The sequence below is a fragment of the Oncorhynchus kisutch genome, linkage group LG4 (assembly GCF_002021735.2).
Source record: "Oncorhynchus kisutch isolate 150728-3 linkage group LG4, Okis_V2, whole genome shotgun sequence".
Taxonomy (NCBI): domain Eukaryota; kingdom Metazoa; phylum Chordata; class Actinopteri; order Salmoniformes; family Salmonidae; genus Oncorhynchus; species Oncorhynchus kisutch.
Genome location: NC_034177.2, coordinates 82,136,192 through 82,159,403, shown reverse-complemented (window position 1 = coordinate 82,159,403; position 23,212 = coordinate 82,136,192). Strand labels below are relative to the sequence as shown.

The window sequence follows — 23,212 nt, the reverse complement described above, 5'->3', positions numbered from 1 at the left end:
AGCTATCAACAGTCTGCTCCTCGCTGTAACCATATGTTCTAATGCTGCCCGCCCAGCCAACGTCTGCAGTTGACTTTGGCAGGCAGTAAATGCTAGGATGTCATCTATCTACCTGTTGTAGGCAGGGTGAAGAGGCTGTGTAACACACTGACTTTTAAGTCATTTAGCACACGTTCTTATCCAGAGTGACTTACAGGAGCAATTAGGGTTCCTCAAGGGCACCGACAGATTCTTCACCTAGTCGGATCAGGGATTCGAACCAGCGACCTTTCGGTTACTGGCCCAACGCTCTTAACCGCTAGGCTACCTGCCCTTAACCGCTAGGCTACGCGAGGAAAAAGTTACAAAGTAACTCTTGAAAGTGTTTACTGGTAAGATCCTGTATTTATTCTGTTGCTAATGTTGCTTCAGGTGAAAGGGACAAGCAGGTCAGAGGTCATGTAAGGGATGGAATAGAGTACCAGGATGATGCAGAGCGTAGAAAAAAAAAGAGGGCGTTTTAATATTGAGAGCAAAAAAAAATAGGCTTAGAAAGAAGGTAGGAAGGATCATTCAGAACAGGGAGAATTAGAATGGTGAAATAGGTGTAAAGAGAGATGTCTGTGGCCCAGAGAACCTTCAGTTGTCTCTAGGAGAGAGAAGCAGACTGACTTCCAGTCATGCCTTTCACACCTCCCTCCACCCGCCTGCCTGTCTCATCCCCTCATCTCTCCTCCACTGTGTTCTCTCTCCCGGTCAGAGTCCACAGAGGGAACACCCAAATAAGTGTACTATTCACATCCACCCCTGGTGTGTGTGTGTGTGTGTGTGTGTGTGTGTGTGTGGCCATCTACTTCAGGTCCTCCTGTCTAAAAGGGTCTGAGTCAAAGAGCCCTGCCCTGCATAACACAACATGATGTCCTAAAAGTGTTATTATATAGCCTAGTACTTTTAGTGATTGTGTTGTTTCTGATGCTCTGTGAGGCTTTCATCTAAGTACTGTTTGTGCTACTGTTCCAGCTGCAAACACAGCCTATTTAATTTTCACTGCTTCAAATTGGTCTACTAATGTGAGTGTTAAATATGCTATGTCTATGTATTTATGTAGCTATACATGTATAATATATATCTGTATTTGCATTGTTTTGTGTAGCAATTTTTTAAAATTAATTAAGTTTTATGTCATCCAACACTACTGCAGTGGGGACTGGCTCTGATTGGTGATTGAATACAGAAAGTTCCAGAGACTGGCTCTGATTGGGTACAGATGGGATCTGTGACACGTGTGCACAGTCTGCTCCTGGCTGTAACAAACACACATGCGTGCCGTGATGACTCACTTAAACCCCCCCCTCCCCGTAAAATCTCCCTCCAGTTTTTCACAACGCTCTGCTGGCAGACAGGCCCCAGAGGATAGGAGGGAGAAAGGGAAGTGAGTCACTGATGCTACTCCCTGTTCTTACCACAGATAGAACAATGAGACAGATATTTCACTGGATGTAGAAATATGAAGCATCCGCTTGGCATTTTCACTCATTAACAAATATGGTAGTGAGAGGAAGCCCACTGGCAGGCAGTGAGAGAAGATGGAACTAGATGGATTTTGGCCTCCATTCTGTAAACATTTGATCTCAATAGAGTTTTCTGTTCCCAAAACTAGAATCTGTTATGAACAGAGTAGACTACGTTTTGTAGACTTTAGCCATTGCCAATGTTTAAAAAAATTGCGTTGTTTAGAAGGAGTGCGAAGTCCAATTGAGTTATTGCACACGGTCATGTCACAGAGTAGGCGTTCCCTAACGGAAATATACAGATATACGCTAGAACAGGCCAATAGGATCTTGCTAGCTCATGCTTGGCTCTGCCCACTATGACATCTGTTCCCATAGGAAACGACAGGCTGAGGAGTTTCTTGCTTTAGTGATAAAAATCTTTGCTCTTACTTTCGCTTTGACACACACACACACACACACTAAAGGCGTCCGCATGCTTCCCATCTGAAACAGTGATATTATCGTTTCGGTCTTCTACAAAGGTTTTTTTCGGCAGTTTACGCACACCCAAAAAATCTTCCTGAAGCAAGCCGAACTTCAGTCTCCGAAGTCTATGCCCTTTCTTTGGTGATTGGTCAACAGTAGGGATTCTTCAATGAAGTGTGTTTGTTGTCATTCAACAAGAGACAACTCGTTTTCATTTATGTTTTAATTTAAAAAACTGCACCAAATATCTTAGATTTAAAACTGTTCGACTAAGATCTCTACAAAAAACGTAAAAATGAATGACAACTCAAGAAATATCAGATTCCTTCTGACTATTTTGAGTTAGTGTAAACTGGCTATGGCGTCTCAAAATGGACAAACAGTACTATTGCCGCTATTTTCTTGTTTTTCAAGCAAAGATCTTCTAAGGGAGTATGCGGGCACACTAGTTTGGTTTGCCTAGCCGTAGGCGCCAGCCGAACTGAAGCATGCTGATGCCTTTAACTCATCTCTGTCATAGCCCACACTAACCCACAGTTGGCACGGTGTATGAGCCACCCGGACAGGCTTACTTTGTAACCAAGGGACTTAAACTGTTAAACTGGCCTCTAAGAGGTGTGGTTCAGATGAGGCTGGTGGGAGAAGCTATAGGAGGACGGCCTAATGTAAGTCATGACTGGAATGGAAGAAATGGAACGGAGTCAATCATGTGGTTTCCATATGTTAGATGTGTTTCATACCGGACCAACTAATGAGCCTGTCCTCCTATAGCTCCTCACACCAGCCTCCTCTGGTGGGGTTAGAGGTGTGAGGCTGAGTGAGAGGCCCTATCAAAAGCTTCAGCAGAGTAGAAGGGTGATGTTAGGGGCCCTAATACTTTATTGTTTCACATCCATCTTCACACAACCATGTCTTACAACCTCCCCCTGTCAGGAAGCTCTCATATTAACACCCTGAGTCATATCAACACAGGGCATGATGACCTATTATTAGTTAGGGATTTGAAGGTTTTCCTTTTACAAGATGAATGCTTCAGTTTGTTTGATATTTGGGATGCTTCTCATTAATTCTCCGTCGCCCCTGAGTGGCGCAAAGGTCTAAGGCACTGCATCTCAGTGCAAGAGACGTCACTAAAGTCCCTGGTTCAAATCCAGGCTGTATCACATCCAGCCGAGATTGGGAGTCCCATAGGGCGGCGTACAATTGGCCCAGCATCGTCTGGGTTTGGCCGGTGTAGGCCGTCATTGTAAATAAGAATTTGTTCTTAACTGACTTGCCTAGTTAAATAAAAGTAAATAAAAAATGTATTCCTCCTGTCGTTGTTCCTTTGTAAGTGCTTTCATTTAATTATTTTATTGTGTGAAACACTTGTACTGAAAAGCACTACACATAAGGTTATTATTAATTATCTAAATTAAGTGTTTAGTGGGTGTTCATTTCAAGGAAGGACAGAAAGCTCAGAGACGTACAGTAAATACCCATGGATACCCATGGATACCCATTTACCAGAGTTGGTAAAGGGAAGACCACAGAAGACCTCTGCAAAAAACATTAAATGAATTACAGATTTCTTGAGTTACCTTAGATTCATTCTGACTATTTTGAGCCGGGGTATATTGGCTACGGTGTCTCAAGTGGGACAACCAGTACGATTGCCGCTTTTTTCTCGTTTTTCAAGCAAAGGTCTTTTAAGGGAATTTGCGAGTAAACAGACGTTCACGTCGCCTAGTTGAGTTCTACAAGGAGCAAACCGAACGTAGTATGCAGACGCCTTAAGGAGAATCAGGGGAGTAGTGAAGGTGTCAGCTTTACACCTCTCCTCTAAAGTTTTGTTATGAAGAGTCCATGTCTGGCATTCAGGGTAGAAACATCCTGTACACACACACACACACACACACCACTTCCTTCCACAAACACACCGCCCAGAGCCCTGAATGCCCAGAGCCCTGAACGCCCTGAACGCCCAGAGCCCTGAACGCCCAGGGCCCAGAACGCCCAGAGCCCTGAACGCCCAGAGCCCTGAACGCCCAGAAAGCAAGCAGTAGAGTTGCAACTTTTTTTTTATATCCTGGTGGAGGATTCCTGAAATCAGGAGGGAAAAAGCGAGTAGGTAATCCTCGGTCTACGAATTATCGTTCTCTGAAATACCTGGGAATTCTATGAATGTTTGCAAGCCTAGTAGAGAGTAGGGATAGACAGAGATATTAGGATAAATGGAGAGGGGGAAAGAGGGAGGAAGTCATTCAGACATAACTAATTGCAGGCAAAGGCCTAATGTACTGAATGTTAAGGAACCCGCCCCCCCCCCCCCCTACTCCACTAGTCTCTAAGGCAACCCTCCTATAGTACCCCAAATTGGCACCGTGCGAGCGACTTGGCATCAAAGTTCCAAATATTTAAACTTGCAGAAACTATGTCCTGAACAACTAAACAACCACAGGGCATGAATTAAGGTGGGATGCCTCACTACCCTAATTCACTACCCTAATAGTGTGAGTGTGTGTGTGTACCCCCATACGTGAGTGGTCCATAACTACAACATGAAGCAGGTCTGGAATGCAGAGGCACCAGCAGAGAGCGAGAGAGGTGGAGAGCGAGAGGTGGGTGAGAGAGGAGGGCGAGAGAGGAGGGCGAGAGGAGGTGGAGAGAGGAAGAGATGGAGAGAGGAGGAGAGAGAGAGAGGAGAGAGAGGAGAGGTGGAGAGAGAGGAGAGAGAGGAGAGGTGGAGAGAGAGGAGAGAGAGGAGAGGTGGAGAGGTGGAGAGAGAGGAGAGGTGGAGAGGTGGAGAGAGAGGAGAGGTGGAGAGAGGAGAGGTGGAGAGGTGGAGAGAGAGGAGAGGTGGAGAGAGAGGAGAGGTGGAGAGGTGGAGAGAGAGGGGAGAGAGAGAGGAGAGAGAGAGAGGAGAGAGGTGGAGAGAATAGAAAAGGGTTAGGGCAGCAGAGGAGAGGTAGGGACAGATAAAGAGTGTGAAACAGTTGTGTTGCTGAACGCACGTACCTGGAAGTTGCCAATCATGATGAGTCCTGCAGCACAGATCCAGCCGGTGGATAGGCCTGCTGTGTTCAACACACAGTTCTGATACTTCTCTATCACATGGGCATAACGTAGGAATACTATCGCCATCACTGTAGAGAGAGAGAGAGAGAGATTTTCCAATGGTTTCCAGGAAATTTGCCAGGTGACAATACTAGGGAAGAAGGGGTGAAGGGAGAGACCAGGTGAGTTACACTAGTGAAATAGGAGAGAGGGAGGGTGGGGGGGGACCAGGTGAGTTACACTAGTGAAATAGGAGAGGGGGGGGGGGGGGGAGACTAGGTGAGTTACACTAGTGAAATAGGAGAGAGAGGGGGGGGAGACCAGGTGAGTTACACTAGTGAAATAGGAGAGAGAGGGGGGGGAGAGAGAGACCAGGTGAGTTACACTAGTGAAATAGGAGAGAGAGGGGGGGGAGAGAGAGACCAGGTGAGTTACACTAGTGAAATAGGAGAGAGAGGGGGGGAGAGAGAGACCAGGTGAGTTACACAAGTGAAATAGGAGAGAAAGAAAGGGGTACAGACCGAGGGGTCATTGCTAATGGGTTTGGACTGGTTGTACTGTCACTAATGCAGACATGCTACACTGGTCTCTGTTTGGGCTTCATTGTACCTGCCTAATTGAAGATAACTGTGAGGGAAGGAAGAGTGGAGCGAGAGTGGGAGGAAGGGGAGAGTGAGAGGGAGGGACGACAAGAGAGTGGGAAAGAGGAAGGGGAGAGTGGGAAGGAGAGGGTGAGGTGGGTATAGAACTAGGAGCCCCTTGCATCGTGACCTCAAGCTGAGATGCCCAGGTCATGTTCATGAGGGCACGCAACAGAATTGAAAAATATATATATTTTGCAACAGAAAACCAATGTTATTCTAATTGCACAAGCCTACATAATGCCTCCCTGTTTCAGTCTTTTTTATCTGTTAAATCCCAATGAACAGGGGCCCGTTCCAAGGCAGGAGGGACTAGTACTGTTGAAGTAGGGCCTCCACCACAGGCTCCTGAAGGTAGGTTAGGGTTCCCTCAATGGTGGGTCGAAATACCATTGTTGCTAAACCCAGACAGGTGTTGGTATGGGTGTTGCTGTGCAAACCCTGCCTGGCGTCACTACAGGACACACACACACACACACTGTCTGGACAAAGATCGAGAACCACAGTTCTGACATTAACTTAAACATACATTATGGGACAGAAGGAATTCTGCCAGTAAACATACACCTTGGGGCAGAGTGATGTTATGAAAGAACAGACCAACAAAAGCAGCTAGCTAGAGTTCCCCTGCCGCGGGGCATTAAGCTGGGGTTTCATTGTGTGTGTGTTGCCTACGCGCATGTGTGTTCAGTGCACCCAAGTCATTTCAGAGAAGTGAGGTAAATTACAAGCATGGAAAAACAAACAGCCTTGTCTCCAGGCTAGTAGGAAAAGGAAATGGTGCCTTATTTCTCTCTCTGTGTTCTGGTTTCTATTCAACAGAAAACACTGAGGAGAAAGAAAGCTAATTGGCGTTTACTGCATTCAATTACAGTGTCTGGTCTGTGCACTGGCTAGTTGCCTAGCTAGCAGTCTTCGTCAATAAGGTCCAGCTCTGTATTTATTTAAAAACAACATTTTTCGTATTGAAGCCTTCAACAGTGCTTGACCCTACCATAGGCTTTTAATGCTAAAACATGTTTTTGTTTGATAATCAAATATACATTTCCCCCTGAAACCATCTGAACATCTCTGGCAGTACATTCAGTGTCATTGACGATCGCAACAGTATCCTTCTCTGAGAATACCGGTCATCCCATAATAGATTCAAAAGGTAGACACAGAATGTGTACACTAACTAAAGCAATTGATGAGTAAGCACCTGCAGTGACCACCATGTTACCATGGAAGGACCTACTGTAGCACTTCTGAACAAGGTTCACCAGCTAGAAGAAAACTGGACTGAAACAGGGAGGGACTCCCTGTAAGAAAATAAAAGCTTGTTTTCATTTTGCATTGCAAAACTTTGTTATGTTTGAAATGAGTGTCCTAATGAATGACCCTGGCATGGCATTGAAGAACATGGCTATGGACATTTACAACAGCTAATACCAAATTAAACGTGCCCCAACCACAGAACATCATGTGCCTGTTTGTGTTCCTCCCCCTAGCCCGCTGTCCCCACTACTCGACGGGTTGCTCTGGTTCTCTCTGAACTCAGGAAGGAGAGGGGGAACCTGAGACATGGCTTTGAGCCAGACCCACCCTGTATTCGAGAGTATGCTGCACCTCAAGCGATAGCGGGCACAACAAACACCTCAGATGATGAAAGATTGCATAATTCCATTAGTTTATCAAATAGTTTGAAAACCCTTCTGTAAGCTTTTAAATGATATTAAACTCCACAGTTGATATTTTCCAGTGATGAAGACATGGATGTCTCATGGTGTGGTGAGGTATGCAAAAATGGGTTAACTTTGGGCACTTCTATCTTCTGAATGTTTTGTCATTCAGATCCAGGCACTTTCTGACCACTTCTTCCACAATGGGCAAATATGTATGGAACGTCATGTTTAAATCAAAAGGGTTGCAGTCAAAAAGTACAAATGAAATGACACATTCTCTAAAAACTCAGCTGCTACACACCCTAAAACAACTTTGATCTAAACTAAAGCAATGTTTCTCCTATTCATTAAGATCCTATATAGCTCCCTCTCCTTGTTTTCTACCCAATATGGAGTGATTGGCTATTGGTGTTCTAACGTCAGAGCTAAGTTAAGCAATCTCGGTTCTCTGTGGGGTCAAGTCAGAGCTAAGTTAAGTGAGGGAAAGCGCTTTATCGAGGCTCCGGGAGGGACAAATGTCCTGGGCTACGTCCCAAATGGCACACTATTTCCTACATGGGGCCCTGGTCAAAAGTAGTCCACTCTGAGTCGTGCACTGTAGGGAATAGTGTGTCATTTGGTTAGATAGTTCACCCAAATTACAAAATGACATATTGGCTTCCTAACCCTGTAAGCAGACCTTAGACAGGGTATGACAGCAATTCATGCTTTGGTTTAGTTTCCCTGGCACTGATTCCACATGACCAATATTAGCATTTGATAAAATCATCCATAAGCATCTCAAATTGATTCTGAAGCTCCACAGAGTCACTAATCGTTGGACATTTGTGAAAAATGCCAATATGGGTCCCATGACTTGAATTGGATTTGTGCAACAAATGCTAAAACATTACCATGTGGAAACAGTGCCAGAGAAACTAAACCTTTTTGGGTGAACTACCACTTTAAACTTAGTAAGTCACATTACGTTATTTGTGATGGTGAAATACCAAATTGTCGGGGAGACATCAGTCAGTATCAGTCAGCTGGGCCAGCCACCCTTCCATCAGTCAGTATCAGTCAGCTGGGCCAGCCACCCTTCCATCAGTCAGTATCAATCAGCTGGGCCAGCCACCCTTCATCAGTCAGTATCAGTCAGCTGGGCCAGCCACCCTTCATCAGTCAGTATCAGTCAGCTGGGCCAGCCACCCTTCCATCAGTCAGTATCAGTCAGCTGGGCCAGCCACCCTTCCATCAGTCAGTATCAGTCAGCTGGGCCAGCCACCCTTCCATCAGTCAGTATCAGTCAGCTGGGCCAGCCACCCTTCCATCAGTCAGTATCAGTCAGCTGGACCAGCCACCCTTCCATCAGTCAGTATCAATCAGCTGGGCCAGCCACCCTTCCATCAGTCAGTATCAATCAGCTGGGCCAGCCACCCTTCATCAGTCAGCATCAGTCAGCTGGGCCAGCCACCCTTCCATCAGTCATTATCAGTCAGCTGGGCCAGCCACCCTTCCAGTCAGTATCAGACAGCCGGTGTTCTCGTTTTCTTGTAGCATACAACAAGCATGTAGGCTACTCTACTACATCATAACAATTCAAATGTACAAGTGGAGTAAGCTATGAACATTAGAGCACTAAAATGGAATTCTATTTTACACAGTCAAGTTCAACAATATAGGCCTCCTACTGGGGTGCAACGGTAAAGCCGTTAACTGCTTGATCTTGTGCAGTGCAAACACTTGCCCGGAAAAGTCAACCCTCGGCATCTATAGGGTTGAATTATAACACAAATTTGCCATCGAAAGTTTCCAATAGTTAACTCAACATCCAAGAGGAAAACAATTAGCTAGCTAGCAAGTCCAGCAAGGTTTGCAAGTAAGTAGGCTATGCACATTTGCAAGCAATGTGTGTGGATCGATTTGTTTGCCAGCCAATATATTATATGCTTTATTATTAACCGTTACCACATGCATTTGTCAGCTAAATTACGCTTTTATTCTGTATCACCCAACTCTCATTTACAATAAGTCTGGTTTATAATGAGGGGGATATAACTAGATAAACTGGAAGGAGACATCTCTTTTTCAGGACACTGTCTTTTCACAATTAATGAACATGCACCTGTGGAACTTTCATTAAGACACTAACAGTAGGCAATTAAAGTCACAGTTATGAAAACTTAGGACACTAAAAGAGGACTTTCTACTGGCTCTGAAAAACACCAAAAGAAAGTTGCCCAGGGTCCCTGCTCATCTGCGTGAACATGCCTTAGGCACGCTGCAAGGAGGCATGAGGACTGCAGATGTGGCAAGGGCAATAAATTGCAATGTCCGTACTGTGAGACACCTAAGACAGCGCTACAGGGAGACAGGATGGATCATCCCCACAGTGGCAGACCACGTGTAACAAAACCTGCACAGGATCGGAAAATCCAAACCTCACACCTGTGGAACAACTAAAGGATGGCAACAACAACTGCCAGAGTTACACCTGGAAAGCACAATCCCTCCATCAGTACTCAGACTGTCCACAATAGGCTGAGAGAGGCTGGACTGAGGACTTGTAGGCCTGTTGTAAGACAGGTCCTCACCAGACATCACCGGCAACAACATCGCCTATGGGCACAAACCCACCGTCGCTGGACCAGACAGGACTGGCAAAAAGTGCTCTTCACTGACGAGTCGCAGTTTTGTCTCACCAGGGGTGATGGTCGGATTCGCGTTAATCGTTGAAGGAATGAGCGTTACACCGAGGCCTGTACTCTAAAGCGGGATTGATTTGGAGGTGGAGGGTCCATCAAGGACAGCGGTGTGTCACAGCATCATTGGACTGAGCATGTTGTCATTTTTATTTATTTATTTATTTTTATTTCACCTTTATTTAACCAGGTAGGCAAGTTGAGAACAAGTTCTCATTTACAATTGCGACCTGGCCAAGATAAAGCAAAGCAGTTCGACACATACAACAACAGTTACACATGGAATAAACACAACATAGTTAATAATACAGTAGAAAAAAAGTCTACATACAATGTGAGCAAATGAGGTGAGATAAGGGAGGTAAAGGCAAAAAAAGGCCATGGTGGCAAAGTAAATACAATATAGCAAGTAAAACACTGGAATGGTAGATTTGCAGTGAAAGCGTGCAAGGTAGAGATAGAAATAATGGGGTGCAAAGGAGCAAAATAAATAAATACAGTAGGGGGAGAGGTAGTTGTTTGGGTTAAATTATAGATGGGCTATGTAGAGGTGCAGTAATCTGTGAGCTGCTCTAACAGCTGGTGCTTAAAGCTAGTGAGGGAGATAAGTGTTTCCAGTTTCAGAGATTTTTGTAGTTCGTTCCAGTCATTGGCAGCAGAGAACTGGAAGGAGAGGCGGCCAAAGGAAGAATTGGTTTTGGGGGTGACCAGAGAGATATACCTGCTGTAGCGCGTGCTACAGGTGGGTGCTGCTATGGTGACCAGCGAGCTGAGATAAGGGGGGGACTTTACCTAGCAGGGTCTTGTAGATGACCTGGAGCCAGTGGGTTTGGCGACGAGTATGAAGCGAGGGCCAGCCAACGAGAGCATACAGGTCGCAGTGGTGGGTAGTATATGGGGCTTTGATGACAAAACGGATGGCACTGTGATAGACTGCATTCAATTTATTGACTAGGGTTTTGGAGGCCATTTTGTAAATGACATCCCCGAAGTCGAGGATCGGTAGGATGGTCAGTTTTACAAGGGTATGTTTGGCAGCATAAGTGAAGGATGCTTTGTTGCGAAATAGGAAGCCAATTCTAGATTTAACTTTGAATTGGAGATGTTTGATGTGAGTCTGGAAGGAGAGTTTACAGTCTAACCAGACACCTAGGTATTTGTAGTTGTCCACATATTCTAAGTCAGGACCGTCCAGAGTAGTGATGTTGGACGGGTAGGCAGGTGCAGGCAGCGATCGGTTGAAGAGCATGCATTTAGTTTTACTTGTATTTAAGAGCAATTGGAGGCCATGGAAGGAGAGTTGTATGGCATTGAAGCTCGTCTGGAGGGTTGTTAACAGTGTCCAAAGAAGAGCGAGAAGTATACAGAATGGTGTCGTCTGCGTAGAGGTGGATCAGAGACTCACCAGCAACAAGAGCAACATCATTGATGTATATAGAGAAGAGAGTCGGTCCAGGAATTGAACCCTGTGGCACCCCCATAGAGACTGCCAGAGGCCCGGAAAACAGGCCCTCCGATTTGACACACTGAACACTATCAGAGAAGTAGTTGGTGAACCATGCGAGGCAATCATTTGAGAAACCAAGGCTGTCGAGTCTGCCGATGAGGATGTGGTGATTGACAGAGTCGAAAGCCTTGGCCAGGTCAATGAATAAGGCTGCACAGTATTGTTTCTTATCGATGGCAGTTAAGATATCGTTTAGGACCTTGAGCGTGGCTGAGGTGCACCAATGACCAGCTCTGAAACCAGATTGCATAGCGGAGAAGGTATGGTGGGATTCTAAATGGTCGGTAATCTGTTTCTTGACTTGGCAGGATAGATATAGGTCTGTAGCAGTTTGGGTCAAGAGTGTCGCCCCCTTTGAAGAGGGGGATGACCGCAGCTGCTTTCCAATCTTTGGGAATCTCAGACGATACGAAAGAGATGTTGAACAGGCTAGTAATAGGGATTGCAACAATTTCGGCAGATAATTTTAGAAAAGGTCCAGATTGCCTAGCCCAGCTGATTTGTAGGGGTCCAGATTTTGCAGCTCTTTCAGAACATCAGCTGACTGGATTTGGGAGAAGGAGAAATGGGGAAGGCTTGGGAAAGTTGCTGAGGGGAGCGCAGGGCTGTAGGGGTAGCCAGGTGGAAAGCATGGCCAGCCGTAGAAAAATGTTTATTGAAATTCTCAATTCTGGTGGATTTATTAGTGGTGACAGTGTTTCCTATCCTCAGTGCAGTGGACAGCTGGGAGGAGGTGTTCTTATTCTCCATGGACTTTACAGTGTCCCAGAACTTTGAGTTTGTGTTGCAGGAAGCAAATTTCTGCTTGAAAAAAGCTAGCCTTGGCTTTTCTAACTGCCTGTGTATATTGGTTTCTAGCTTCCCTGAAAAGTTGCATATCACGGGTGCTGTTCGATGCTAATGCAGAACTCCATAGGATGTTTGTGTGTTGGTTAAGGGCTGACGGTTTTTGGGTTTTTGTGTTGGTCCAGACCTGACGTCTGGAGAGAACAAAAGGCTATATCTGTTCCTGGTTCTACATTTCTTGAATGGGGCATGCTCATTTAAGATAGTGAGGAAGGCATTTAAAAAAAATAACCAGGCAAGGGTACGGCTAAAAGCTATGAGAATTGGTCGTCTAGTAAAAGGAGGTTTCTGGGGGCGATAAAATAGCCTCAAGGTATAATAGGATGTGAATACAGTGGAGATAAACCTAGGTATTGAGTGATGAAGAGAGAGATATTGTCTCTAGAAACATAATTGAAACCTGGTGATGTCATCGCATGTGTGGGTGGTGGAACTGAAAGTTTGGATAAGGTATAATGAGCAGGGCTAGAGGCTCTACATTGAAATAAGCCAATAAACACTAACCAGAACAGCAATGGACAAGGCATATTTACATTGAGAGGCATGCCTAGCCGAGTGATCATAAGGGTCCAGTGAGTAGTGAGGTTGGTTGTGGTAACGGCAATTCAGACAGCTAGCCGGGCCATTGGTAGCAAGCTAGCATAGGATGGAGATCTGTTTTTAGCCACCTTGTGCGTTTCCGTCGGTAGATTAGTGGGGTTCCGTGTGGGAGAGGGGATCAATCCAATTGGCAAAATAGATAGTTATATTGACCCAAGAAAAATTGTCCGATAGATCTACTCAGATAACAGCCGATAAGATAGCTAACGATTAGCGGGCCGCAGATCGGCGTTCAGGTAACGTCGCGACAGAGGGGCCAGTTGGATAACTCCCTCGGGCAGATAACGTCGGTAGTCCAGTTGTGAAGGTCCGGTGTGACTCCGCATCGGCAGTAAAACGGGTTCGGATAGGTGAATGTAGCCCAGGAGAGGCTGATGGAACTCTTCAGCTGGCTAGCTCCGGAATAATTGATGTTTGCTCTGGGATCGACGTAAGCCAATAGTCACACGGATAGCAGCTAGCTAGCTGCGAGGTCCAGGTGTAAATGTCCAGAGCTTGCGGTTGAAATCCGGGGATGTGGAGAGAAAAATAGCTCCGGTATGTTCTGGTCTGAGTCTCGTTGTACAAAAGCTAAAGGATAGCTGATGACTACAAACCGTGGTTAGCTGAATACTAACGGTAGCCAGTGAATTGGCTAGCTTCTGGCTAGCTTCTATTGTGGATTTCAGATTTGAGGTAAATAATACTTTTTTTTTGAGGGGGGTTGCAAGAGAGTGTTTTGAAGTTAAGTTTTTGGAAAAGAAAATATAAATGATGAAGTTTTTTTTTTTTTTTTTAAATATACACTGCTCAAAAAAAATGGGAACACTAAAATAACACATCCTAGATCTGAATGAATGAAATATTCTTATTAAATACTTTTTTCTTTACATAGTTGAATGTATTGACAACAAAATCACACAAATTATCAATGGAAATCAAATTTATTAACCCATGGAGGTCTGGATTTGGAGTCACACTCAAAATTAAAGTGGAAAACCACACTACAGGTTGATCCAACTTTGATGTAATGTCCTTAAAATACGTCAAAATGAGGCTCAGTAGTGTGTGTGGCCTCCACGTGCCTGTATGACCTCCCTACAACGCCTGGGCATGCTCCTGATGAGGTGGCGGATGGTCTCCTGAGGGATCTCCTCCCAGACCTGGACTAAAGCATCCGCCAACTCCTGGACAGTCTGTGGTGCAACGTGGCGTTGGTGGATGGAGCGAGACATGATGTCCCAGATGTGCTCGATTGGATTCAGGTCTGGCGAACGGGCGGGCCAGTCCATAGCATCAATGCCTTCCTCTTGCAGGAACTGCTGACACACTCCAGCCACATGAGGTCTAGCATTGTCTTGCATTAGGAGGAACCCAGGGCCAACCGCACCAGCATATGTTCTCACAAGGGGTCTGAGGATCTCATCTCGGTACCTAATGGCAGTCAGGCTACCTCTGGTGAGCACATGGAGGGCTGTGCGGCCCCCAAAGAAATGCCACCCCACACCATGACTGACCCACCGCCAAACCGGTCATGCTGGAGGATGTTGCAGGTAGCAGAACGTTCTCCAGACTGTCACATGTGCTCAGTGTGAACCTGCTTTCATCTGTGAAGAGCATAGGGCGCCAGTGGCGAATTTGCCAATCTTGGTGTTCTCTGGCAAATGCCAAATGTCCTGCACGGCGTTGGGCTATAAGCACAACCCCCACCTGTGGACGTCAGGCCCTCATAGAGTCTGTTTCTGACCGTTTGAGCAGACACATGCACATTTGTGGCCTGCTGGAGGTCATTTTGCAGAGCTCTGGCAGTGCTCCTCCTGCTCCTCCTTGCACAAAGGCGGAGGTAGCGGTCCTTCTGCTGGGTTGTTGCCCTCCTACGGCCTCCTCCACGTCTCCTGATGTACTGGCCTGTCTCCTGGTAGCGCCTCCATGCTCTGGACACTATGCTGACAGACACAGCAAACCTTCTTGCCACAGCTCGCATTGATGTGCCATCCTGGATGAGCTGCACTACCTGAGCAACTTGTGTGGGTTGTAGACTCAGTCTCATGCTACCACTAGAGTGAAAGCACCGCCAGCATTCAAAAGTGACCAAAACATCAGCCAGGTAGCATAGGAACTGAGAAGCGGTCTGTGGTCACCACCTGCAGAACCACTCCTTTATTGGGGGTGTCTTGCGAATAGTGATGACATAAAAAATATGAAATAACACATATGGAATCATGTAGTAACCAAAATCAAAATATATTTTATATTTGAGATTCTTCAAAGTTGCCACCCTTTGCCTTGATGACAGCTTTGCACTCTCTCAAACAGCTTCATGAGGTAGTCACCTGGAATGCTTTTCCAACAGTCTTGAAGAAGTTCCCACATTTGCAGAGCACTTGTTGGCTGCTTTTCCTTCACTCTGCGGTCCAACTCATCCCAAATCATCTCAATTGGGTTGAGGTCTGGTGATTGTGGAGGCCAGGTTATCTGATGCAGAACTCCATCACTCTCCTTGGTCAAATAGCCCTTAGACAGCCTAGAGGTGTGTTTTGGGTCATTGTCCTGTTGAAAAACAAATGATCGTTGGACTAAGCTCACACCAGATGGGATGGTGTATAGCTACAGAATGCTGTGGTAGCCATGCTGGTTAGGTGTGCCTTGAATTCTAAATACCATCACACCACCTCCTCCATTCTTCACGGTGGGAACCACACATGTGGAGATCATCCATTCACCTACGGAAGATCTCAAATTTGGACTCAGACCAAAAGGACAGATTTCCACCGGTCTAATGTCCATTGATCATGTTTCTTGGCCCAAGCAAGTCTCTTCTTATTATTGGCGTCCTTTAGTAGTGGTTTCTTTGCAGCAAATCGACCATGACCTTGACCTGAATCACAGTCTCCTCTGAACAGTTGATGTTGAAATGCATCCGTTACTTGAACTCTGAAGCATTTATTTGGGCTGCAATCTGAGTTGCAGTTAATTTAAGCTTTATTTAACCAGGAAAAGCCCATTGAGACCCAGAGTCTCTTTTTCAAGGGAGACCTGGCCAAGGCAGCAACACTCAATACATTACAGAAATAAAAAAGAGTCCCATCAAAATTTGAAATTAATTCAGTGGCACGAACATATCTAGATGAAGCATGGATTGTAGACTACTCCATGCCTCTGGTGCACAAGATGAGAAGGCAGTCTAAAACTGTGAATGTTCTGGCAGCTTTAAGTAGCAACCACCTAGCAGACCGGGTATGGTGACTGCTGGTGGTGAAGGAGACCAGACTACAGAGGTAAAGCGGGAGTTTACCAAAAAGGGTTTTGGAGATAAACGCATACAAATGTAGCTTTCTGCGCATATAAAGTGAGGTGTAACCTACCATTTGGTACAAGGTGCAATGGTGGGTGAATGACTAGGTATTTGTAATAAAAGAGCAAGGAAGCATGATACACAGAGTCCAGTCTCTGTAAGACAGAGGCTGCATGCATATACAACACGTCACCATAATCAATTAGAGAGAAAAGTGGCCTGAACAAGGTTCTTTCTAGCCATAACTGGGAAGCAAGCCTTATAACAAAAATAAAAACCCAATTTAAATGTAATCTTTCTCACAAGATTATCCATATGAACTTTAAAGGACAACTTGTCATCCAACCATTACCAAAGTTATTTGTAGGATGACACTTGTTCAATGGATAAGCTACCAGATGTGACAATGCTAACCTTCTCTGTCTGAGTGCGAGCTCTGGTAAAGTTCATGAAATGTGTTTTTTTTGTAGATTCAAGACCCGTTTGAGACCATAAAGGGAGGGCCTGCAGTAACTAAAAAGCAGTCAGGAGCTCTTCAACAGCCTGAACCAGAGAAGGAACACATTAATATATGACCATCATCTGCATATAGATGCAACTTTGCTGGTTGCATCCTATTTCCCAAATCATTCATACAAATTTAGAACACCATAGGAGCTCAAATGGAACCCTGACAATGTCTGAGGCTGGTAACTCTAATGAACTTGTCCTCTGCAGCATAGGTGATTCTGGGTCTTCCTTTGCTGTGGCAGTCCTCATGAGAGCCAGTTTCATCATAGCGCTTGAAGGTTTTTGTGACTGCACTTGAAGAAACTTTCAATGTTACTGAAATTTTCTGGATTGACTGACCTTCATATCTTAAAGTAATGGACTGTCGTTTCTCTTTGCTTATCTGAGCTGTTCTTGCAATAATATGGACTTGGTCTTTTACCAAATAGGGATATCTTCTGTATGCTAACCCTACCTTGTCACAACACAACTGATTGGCTCAAACGCATTAAGGAAAGAAATTCCACAAATAAACTTTTAACAAGGCACACCTGTTAATTGAAATACATTCCAGGTGACTACTTCATGAAGCTGATTGAGAGAATGCCAAGAGTGTGCAAAGCTGTCAAGGCAAAGGGTGGCTACTTTGAAGAATCTCAAATATATTTAGATGTTTTAAAAAAAATGGTTACTACATGATTCCATGTGTTATTTCATATTTTTGGTCTTCACTATTATTCTACAATGTAGAAAATAGTACAAAAAACTAACTCTGGTATAGGTAGGTGTGTCCAAACTTTTGACTGGTACTGTATATTAAACCAGAAAAAAAGTGTAATTTTATTTGGGACTTACCGAGTCTGGCTTTAAAAGCTGCTACAGCCAGCCAGACGACCTTAAATAGCAGCGGTCATCAAGCCTCCTCTCCCCTGAGTAGGGTAGGGACACGGAAACGCACAACTATGAACACACAGTCATACACAGACACAAAGCAGAGCTAGGGTGGCTCTCTGATGCTTGGCATTACGTCCGGCCTCCCTGGCCCACAGTGGATAACACAGACACATGCATGCCCAGGGCTGTGCGTCAATGGAGTGGGCTCAGCCACAGCTGGGAATCATTGACTGGAGCCGTTACACTCAAACTGCCGACATACACAGGGCACGACACGTGCACATGATGTATGAGTTCTAGGGCTGTTAAACAATTCCAACATTTTATCAAGTTTATTGCAGGATTTGACTAATCATGATCAATCGCAAATTCAGAATTAGCTCAAATTGACCTGTAATTTAAGATTATACAAATAGCATTACAAGAATATTGACATCTTGATTTTGTCCAAAGTAAGTCAGCAAAAACAGGTACATTGACAAAGCACACTTTTTTTATACCCCAAAGTCAACTTGTTGTGACATTGCATCATTTTTAGCTGTATAGATTGTATATAGTAGATATGTATTTGATGTTCAGTGTATTTTGAATGTTTTCTTGCAACAAAAAATGTATATTACAAAAAGTTAACTTGAGTTAATTGATTAACTCCGACAACCCAGATCAGTTCATGTGTGTAGACAGACTCACCCATGAAGGATCCAGCGCTGCAGATGAGGCTGAAGAAGCAGCTTTCTGGAGGAAGAGTCCCACATTTACTGTGGAAGGAAACAGAACAACGCAGTTCAAAAGACCAATTAGATTACAGGCAAAAAAAATAATCAGACAGTGTCTCTCTGTGTGTCAGCCTTTTCTCAATTGGGTAAAAGTCTGTCCTCTCCTCAACTCCTCCGTCCTCCTCTCATCTGTGACACGAAAACGGATAAGTGTTCGACATATGTTGGAGTGTCAATTTGTTAACAGGTGAACAAAGGAGTTCGCTCATCTCCTCGATTGCCTCCTCTGGTGGAGGATTCTCAGGTGTATCCAACCGTTGAAGAATTTTGAAGTCAGCCACACCCACTTTGAAACAGCTATTGTTTTCTCGGAGGGGAAAAGCATGCAGACATTTAAAAATGATACGCTACTTATTTATCCTTTTGTCTATAAAAGGACTGCCACATCTAGTTACAAAATGTTATACTACATTTGATGCATTTTGCAATTCCATCTACCTCAGACAGGTCTTCCGAATGGTGCAGCGGTCTAAATTGGCCCAGTGTTGTCCGGGTTTCACCGGTGTCGGCCGTCATTGTAAATAAGAATTAGTTCTGAACGGACTTGCTTAGTTAAATAAAGATGAAAATGTAAAAAATCTGGCCCCTTGACTTTTCCCTCATCAATCTACACACAACACCCCATAAAGACAAAGCAAAAACATTTAGACAGATTTGCAAATTTATAAAAAAAAAACTGAAAAGTATTCAGACCCTTTACTCAGTACTTTGTTGCTGCACCTTGGCAGCAATTCTTCAAGTCTTCTTGGGTATGACGCTACAAGCTTGGCACACCTGTGTTTGGGGAGTTTCTCCCATTCTTCTTTGCAGATCCACTCAAGCTCTGTCAGGTTGGATGGGGAGCGTTGCTGCACAGCTATTTTCAGGTCTCTCCAAAGATGTTCAAATCGGGTTCACGTCCAGGCTCTGGCTGGGCCAATCAAGGACATTCAGAGACTTGTCCTGAAGCACCTTCTGCGTTGTCTTAGCTGTGTGCTTAAGGTCATTGTCTTGTTGGAAGGTGAACCTTCACCCCAGTCTGTGGCCCTGAGCGCTCTGGAGAAGGTTTTCATCAAGGATCTCTCTGTACTTTGCTCCATTCATATTTCCCTCGATCCGGACTAGTCTCCCAGTCCCCGGCTCTGAAAAACATCCCCACAGCCTGATTCTCCCACCACCATGCATTACCGTAGGGATAGTGCCAGGTTTCATCCAGACGTGACACTTGGCATTCAGGCCAAAGAGTTCAATCTTGGTTTCATCAGACTTGAGAATCTTGTTTCTCATGTTCTGAGTCTTTAGGTGCCTTTTGGCAAACTGAGGAGTGGCTTCCATCTGGCCACTCTACCATAAATGCCTGATTGGTGGAGTGCTGTAGAGATAGTTGTCCTTCTGGAAGGTTCTCCCATCTCCAGAAAGGAACTCATGAGCTCTGTCAGAGTGACCATCAGTTCTTGGTCACCTCCCTGACCAAGGCCCTTCTCCCTCATTTGCTTATTTCATTTGCTTATTATGGGGTATTGTGTGTAGATTTCTGAGGAAAATGTTTTATTTAATACATTTTAGAATAAGGTTGTGACGTAACAAAAAATGTGGCAAAGGTCAAGGCGTCTGAATACTTTACAAAGGCACTGTATGTAAACACTTGATGAAACAAGGAGAGTAATTTGTTTGTTTCCTCGCCTCGTCTTCTCAATTACCTTTGACCTTTTTCCAAAAGGGGCAAGGAGAGGATGGAGGAAAGGATGGGAGGAATCAGGCAGCTCCAATTGGGAAAAGGTCAGAGTTTCCTTCTCTGCTATAACATAGCATTTGACCTTTCACCTACTCTCTGACCCTTCCTAGAAAGGTGAAGGGGGAAACCAGCTCTTGTCGGGGTGAGGCAATCAGTCATAATACCTGCCTGCGAGCTTCCACCTGTCTGCCTGGTCCCGTCTCCTGTTAAGACCAAGCCCTCTCAGCTGACTGGACCTCGCCACTGTCTCAGAGACACACACTAAAAAGCAAGCAAGCGCACACACCCGACCCTTTCTCTCATTCACAGGTCAATTATAGAACCATGAAACAGTAATTGCAACTTCTAGAGGTAGGAGCCAGTTATCCTGTAAGCTTTTTCAATACCATATAATATATTTGGTCACAATTTCTATAGAAACCATATATTTACATTCCTTAACGGTTCTCTGAAGTTGAAGGCTCTGGGGATGGGAGAGGCTAAACAAAGCACACGTCTCTTAATTATCTCAACCCCCATCGGAAAACTGACTCCTCTTTTCTGGGGAATTCCTGTGTGTGTGCTTTTTAGTGTGTGTGTGTGTGTGTTCCACGCATACACAAATCTGAGCCGTCAGTTATTTTAAGAAACAGGAATCACACACGCATACGCAGACACACAAACCGGAACCGAGAGAAACAGAGAGAGCGACAGAGGAAGATAGTGACAGTGATACAGAAAGGAAAGGAGGAGACAGAGGGAGAAAGAATGAGGAAAGGAAAGAGAAAGGGGTGGTGAAATGAAAGCGAGAAAGAGGGGTAGAGAGATATATAACAAAGAAGAAAACAGCAAAAACATATAGACTACCATTCAATGGTTTGGAGTCACTTAGAAATGTCCTTATTTTTGAAAGGTACATTTTTTGCCCATTGACATAAAATTGATCAGAAATACAGTGTAGACATTGTTAATGTTGTAAATGACTATTGTAGCTGGAAATGGCAGATTTTTTAATGGAATATCTACATATGAGTAGAGAGGCCCATTATCAGCAACCATCACTCCTGTGTTCCAATGGCACGTTGTTAGCTAATCCAAGTTTAACATTTTTTTTAAAGGCTAACTGATCATTAGAAAACCCTTTTGCAATTATGTTAGCACAGCTAAAAACTGTTGTTCTTCTGATTAAAGAAGCAATAAAACTGGCCTTCAAATGCCAGTCTCTACGTCAACAGTGAAGAAAGAGGATGCTGGCCTTCGAGGCAGAGTTGCAAAGAAAAAGCCATCTCTGAGTTATTTTTATTGGCCAGTCTGAGAGATGGCTTTTTCTTTGCAACTGCCTAGAAGGCCAGCATACCGGAGTTGCCTTTTCACTGTTGACATTGAGACTGGCGTTTTGCAAGTACTAGTTAATGAAGCTGCCAGTTGAGGACTTGTAAAACTAGACAGTAATGTACTTGTTCTCTTACTCAGTTGTGCACCGGGGCCTCCCACTCTTTCGATTCTGGTTAGGGCCAGTTTGCGCTGTTCTTTGAATTGAGTACTTCACAGCGTTGTACGAGATCTTCCGTTTCTTGGCAATTTCTCGCATGGAATAGCCTTAATTTCTCAGAACCAGAATAGACTGACTAGTTTCAGAAGAAAGTTAATTGTTTCTGGCCATTTTAAGTCTAATCAAACCCATAAATGCTGATGATCCAAATTCTTAACTAGTCTAAAGAAGCCCAGTTTTATGCTTTTTTTTTAAATCAGCACAAGAGTTTTCAGCTGTGCTAACATAATTGCAAAAGGGTTTTCTAATGATAAAATTATAAACTTGGATTAGCTAACAACGTACCATTGGAACGCAGGACTGATGGTTGCTGATAATGGGCCTCTGCACGCCTATGTTGATATTCCATTAAAAAAAAAATTTAAAAGCCGTTTCCAGCTACAATAGTCATTTACAACATTAACAATGTCTATGTATTTATGATCAATTTGATGTTATTTTTAAAAAATATTTTAAAAAGTGCTTTTCTTTAAAAAACAATGAAATTTCAAAGTGACCCAAAACTTTTGAGTGCTAGTTTACATGATCAAATACAAAATCTTAGAATCAACTATTAAATACTACTAAAACCTACTAGATTCTCCAATGATATTGGATGAACTACAGGACAAAATACAACACTTCAACTCAAAAAGGCCTGTGGAGTTGATGGTATCCTAAATTAAATTATAAAATATACAGACCACAAATTCAAATTGGCTATACTCTAACCTCATCCTCAGCTCTGGGATATGCCCCAATATTTGGAACCAGGGACTGATCACCCCAATCCACAAAAGTGGAGACAAATTTGACCCCAATAACTACCGTGGGATATGCGTCAACAGCAACCTTGGGAAAATTCTCTGCATGATCATTAACAGCAGACTTGTACAAAACAATGTACTGAGCAAATGCCAAATTGTCTTTTTACCAAATTACCGTACAACAGACCACGTATTCACCCTGCACACGAATTACCAAACAAACAAGCTTCGACTCAATTTGGCACGAGGGCCTGCTATACAAATTGATGGAAACTGGTGTTGGAGGAAAAACGCACGACATAAAATCCACGTATACAAACTAGAGGTCGACCGATTAAGATTTTTCAAAGCCGATACAGATTATCGGAGGACAAAAAAAAAGCCGATACCGATTAAAATCTGACAATTGTTTAATTTATTTGTAATAATGAATTAATACTTATTTTAACTTAATATAATACATCAATAAAAAACCATTTAGCCTCAAATTAATAATGAAACATGTTCAATTTAGTTTAAATAATGCAAAAACAAAGTGTTGGAGAAGTAAAAAGTGCAATATGTGCCATGTAAAAAAGCTAACATTTAAGTTCCTTGCTCAGAACATGAGAACATATGAAAGCTGGTGGTTCCTTTTAACATGAGACTTCAATATTCCAAGGTAAGAGGTTTTAGGTTGAAGTTAATATAGTAATTTATAGAACTCTCTCTCTATACCATTTGTATTTCATATACCTTTGACTATTGGATGTTCTTATTGGCACTATAGTATTGCCAGTTTAACAGTATAGCTTACGTCCCTCCCCTCGCCCCTACCTGGACTCGAACCAGGAACACATCGACAACAGCCACCCT

At 44.0% G+C, this 23,212-nt stretch overlaps 1 protein-coding gene across 2 annotated transcripts in view; it reads right to left on the bottom strand.

Moving 5' to 3' along the window:
• zgc:154058 (Frag1/DRAM/Sfk1 family protein) overlaps positions 1–23,212 on the bottom strand; it is a 55,304-nt gene that overhangs the window by 5,975 nt on the left and 26,117 nt on the right. For both annotated transcript variants that reach the window (XR_004209864.1, XM_020471256.2), the window contains exons 5-6: positions 18,281–18,348; positions 4,956–5,083 (exon numbers count right to left, since the gene is read on the bottom strand). Coding sequence is in view for 1 of the 2 variants with exons in the window: in XM_020471256.2 (XP_020326845.1) it covers positions 4,956–5,083; positions 18,281–18,348 (196 nt within the window). In the remaining variant the exon portion in view is untranslated. The remainder of the gene's footprint in view (positions 1–4,955; positions 5,084–18,280; positions 18,349–23,212) is intronic.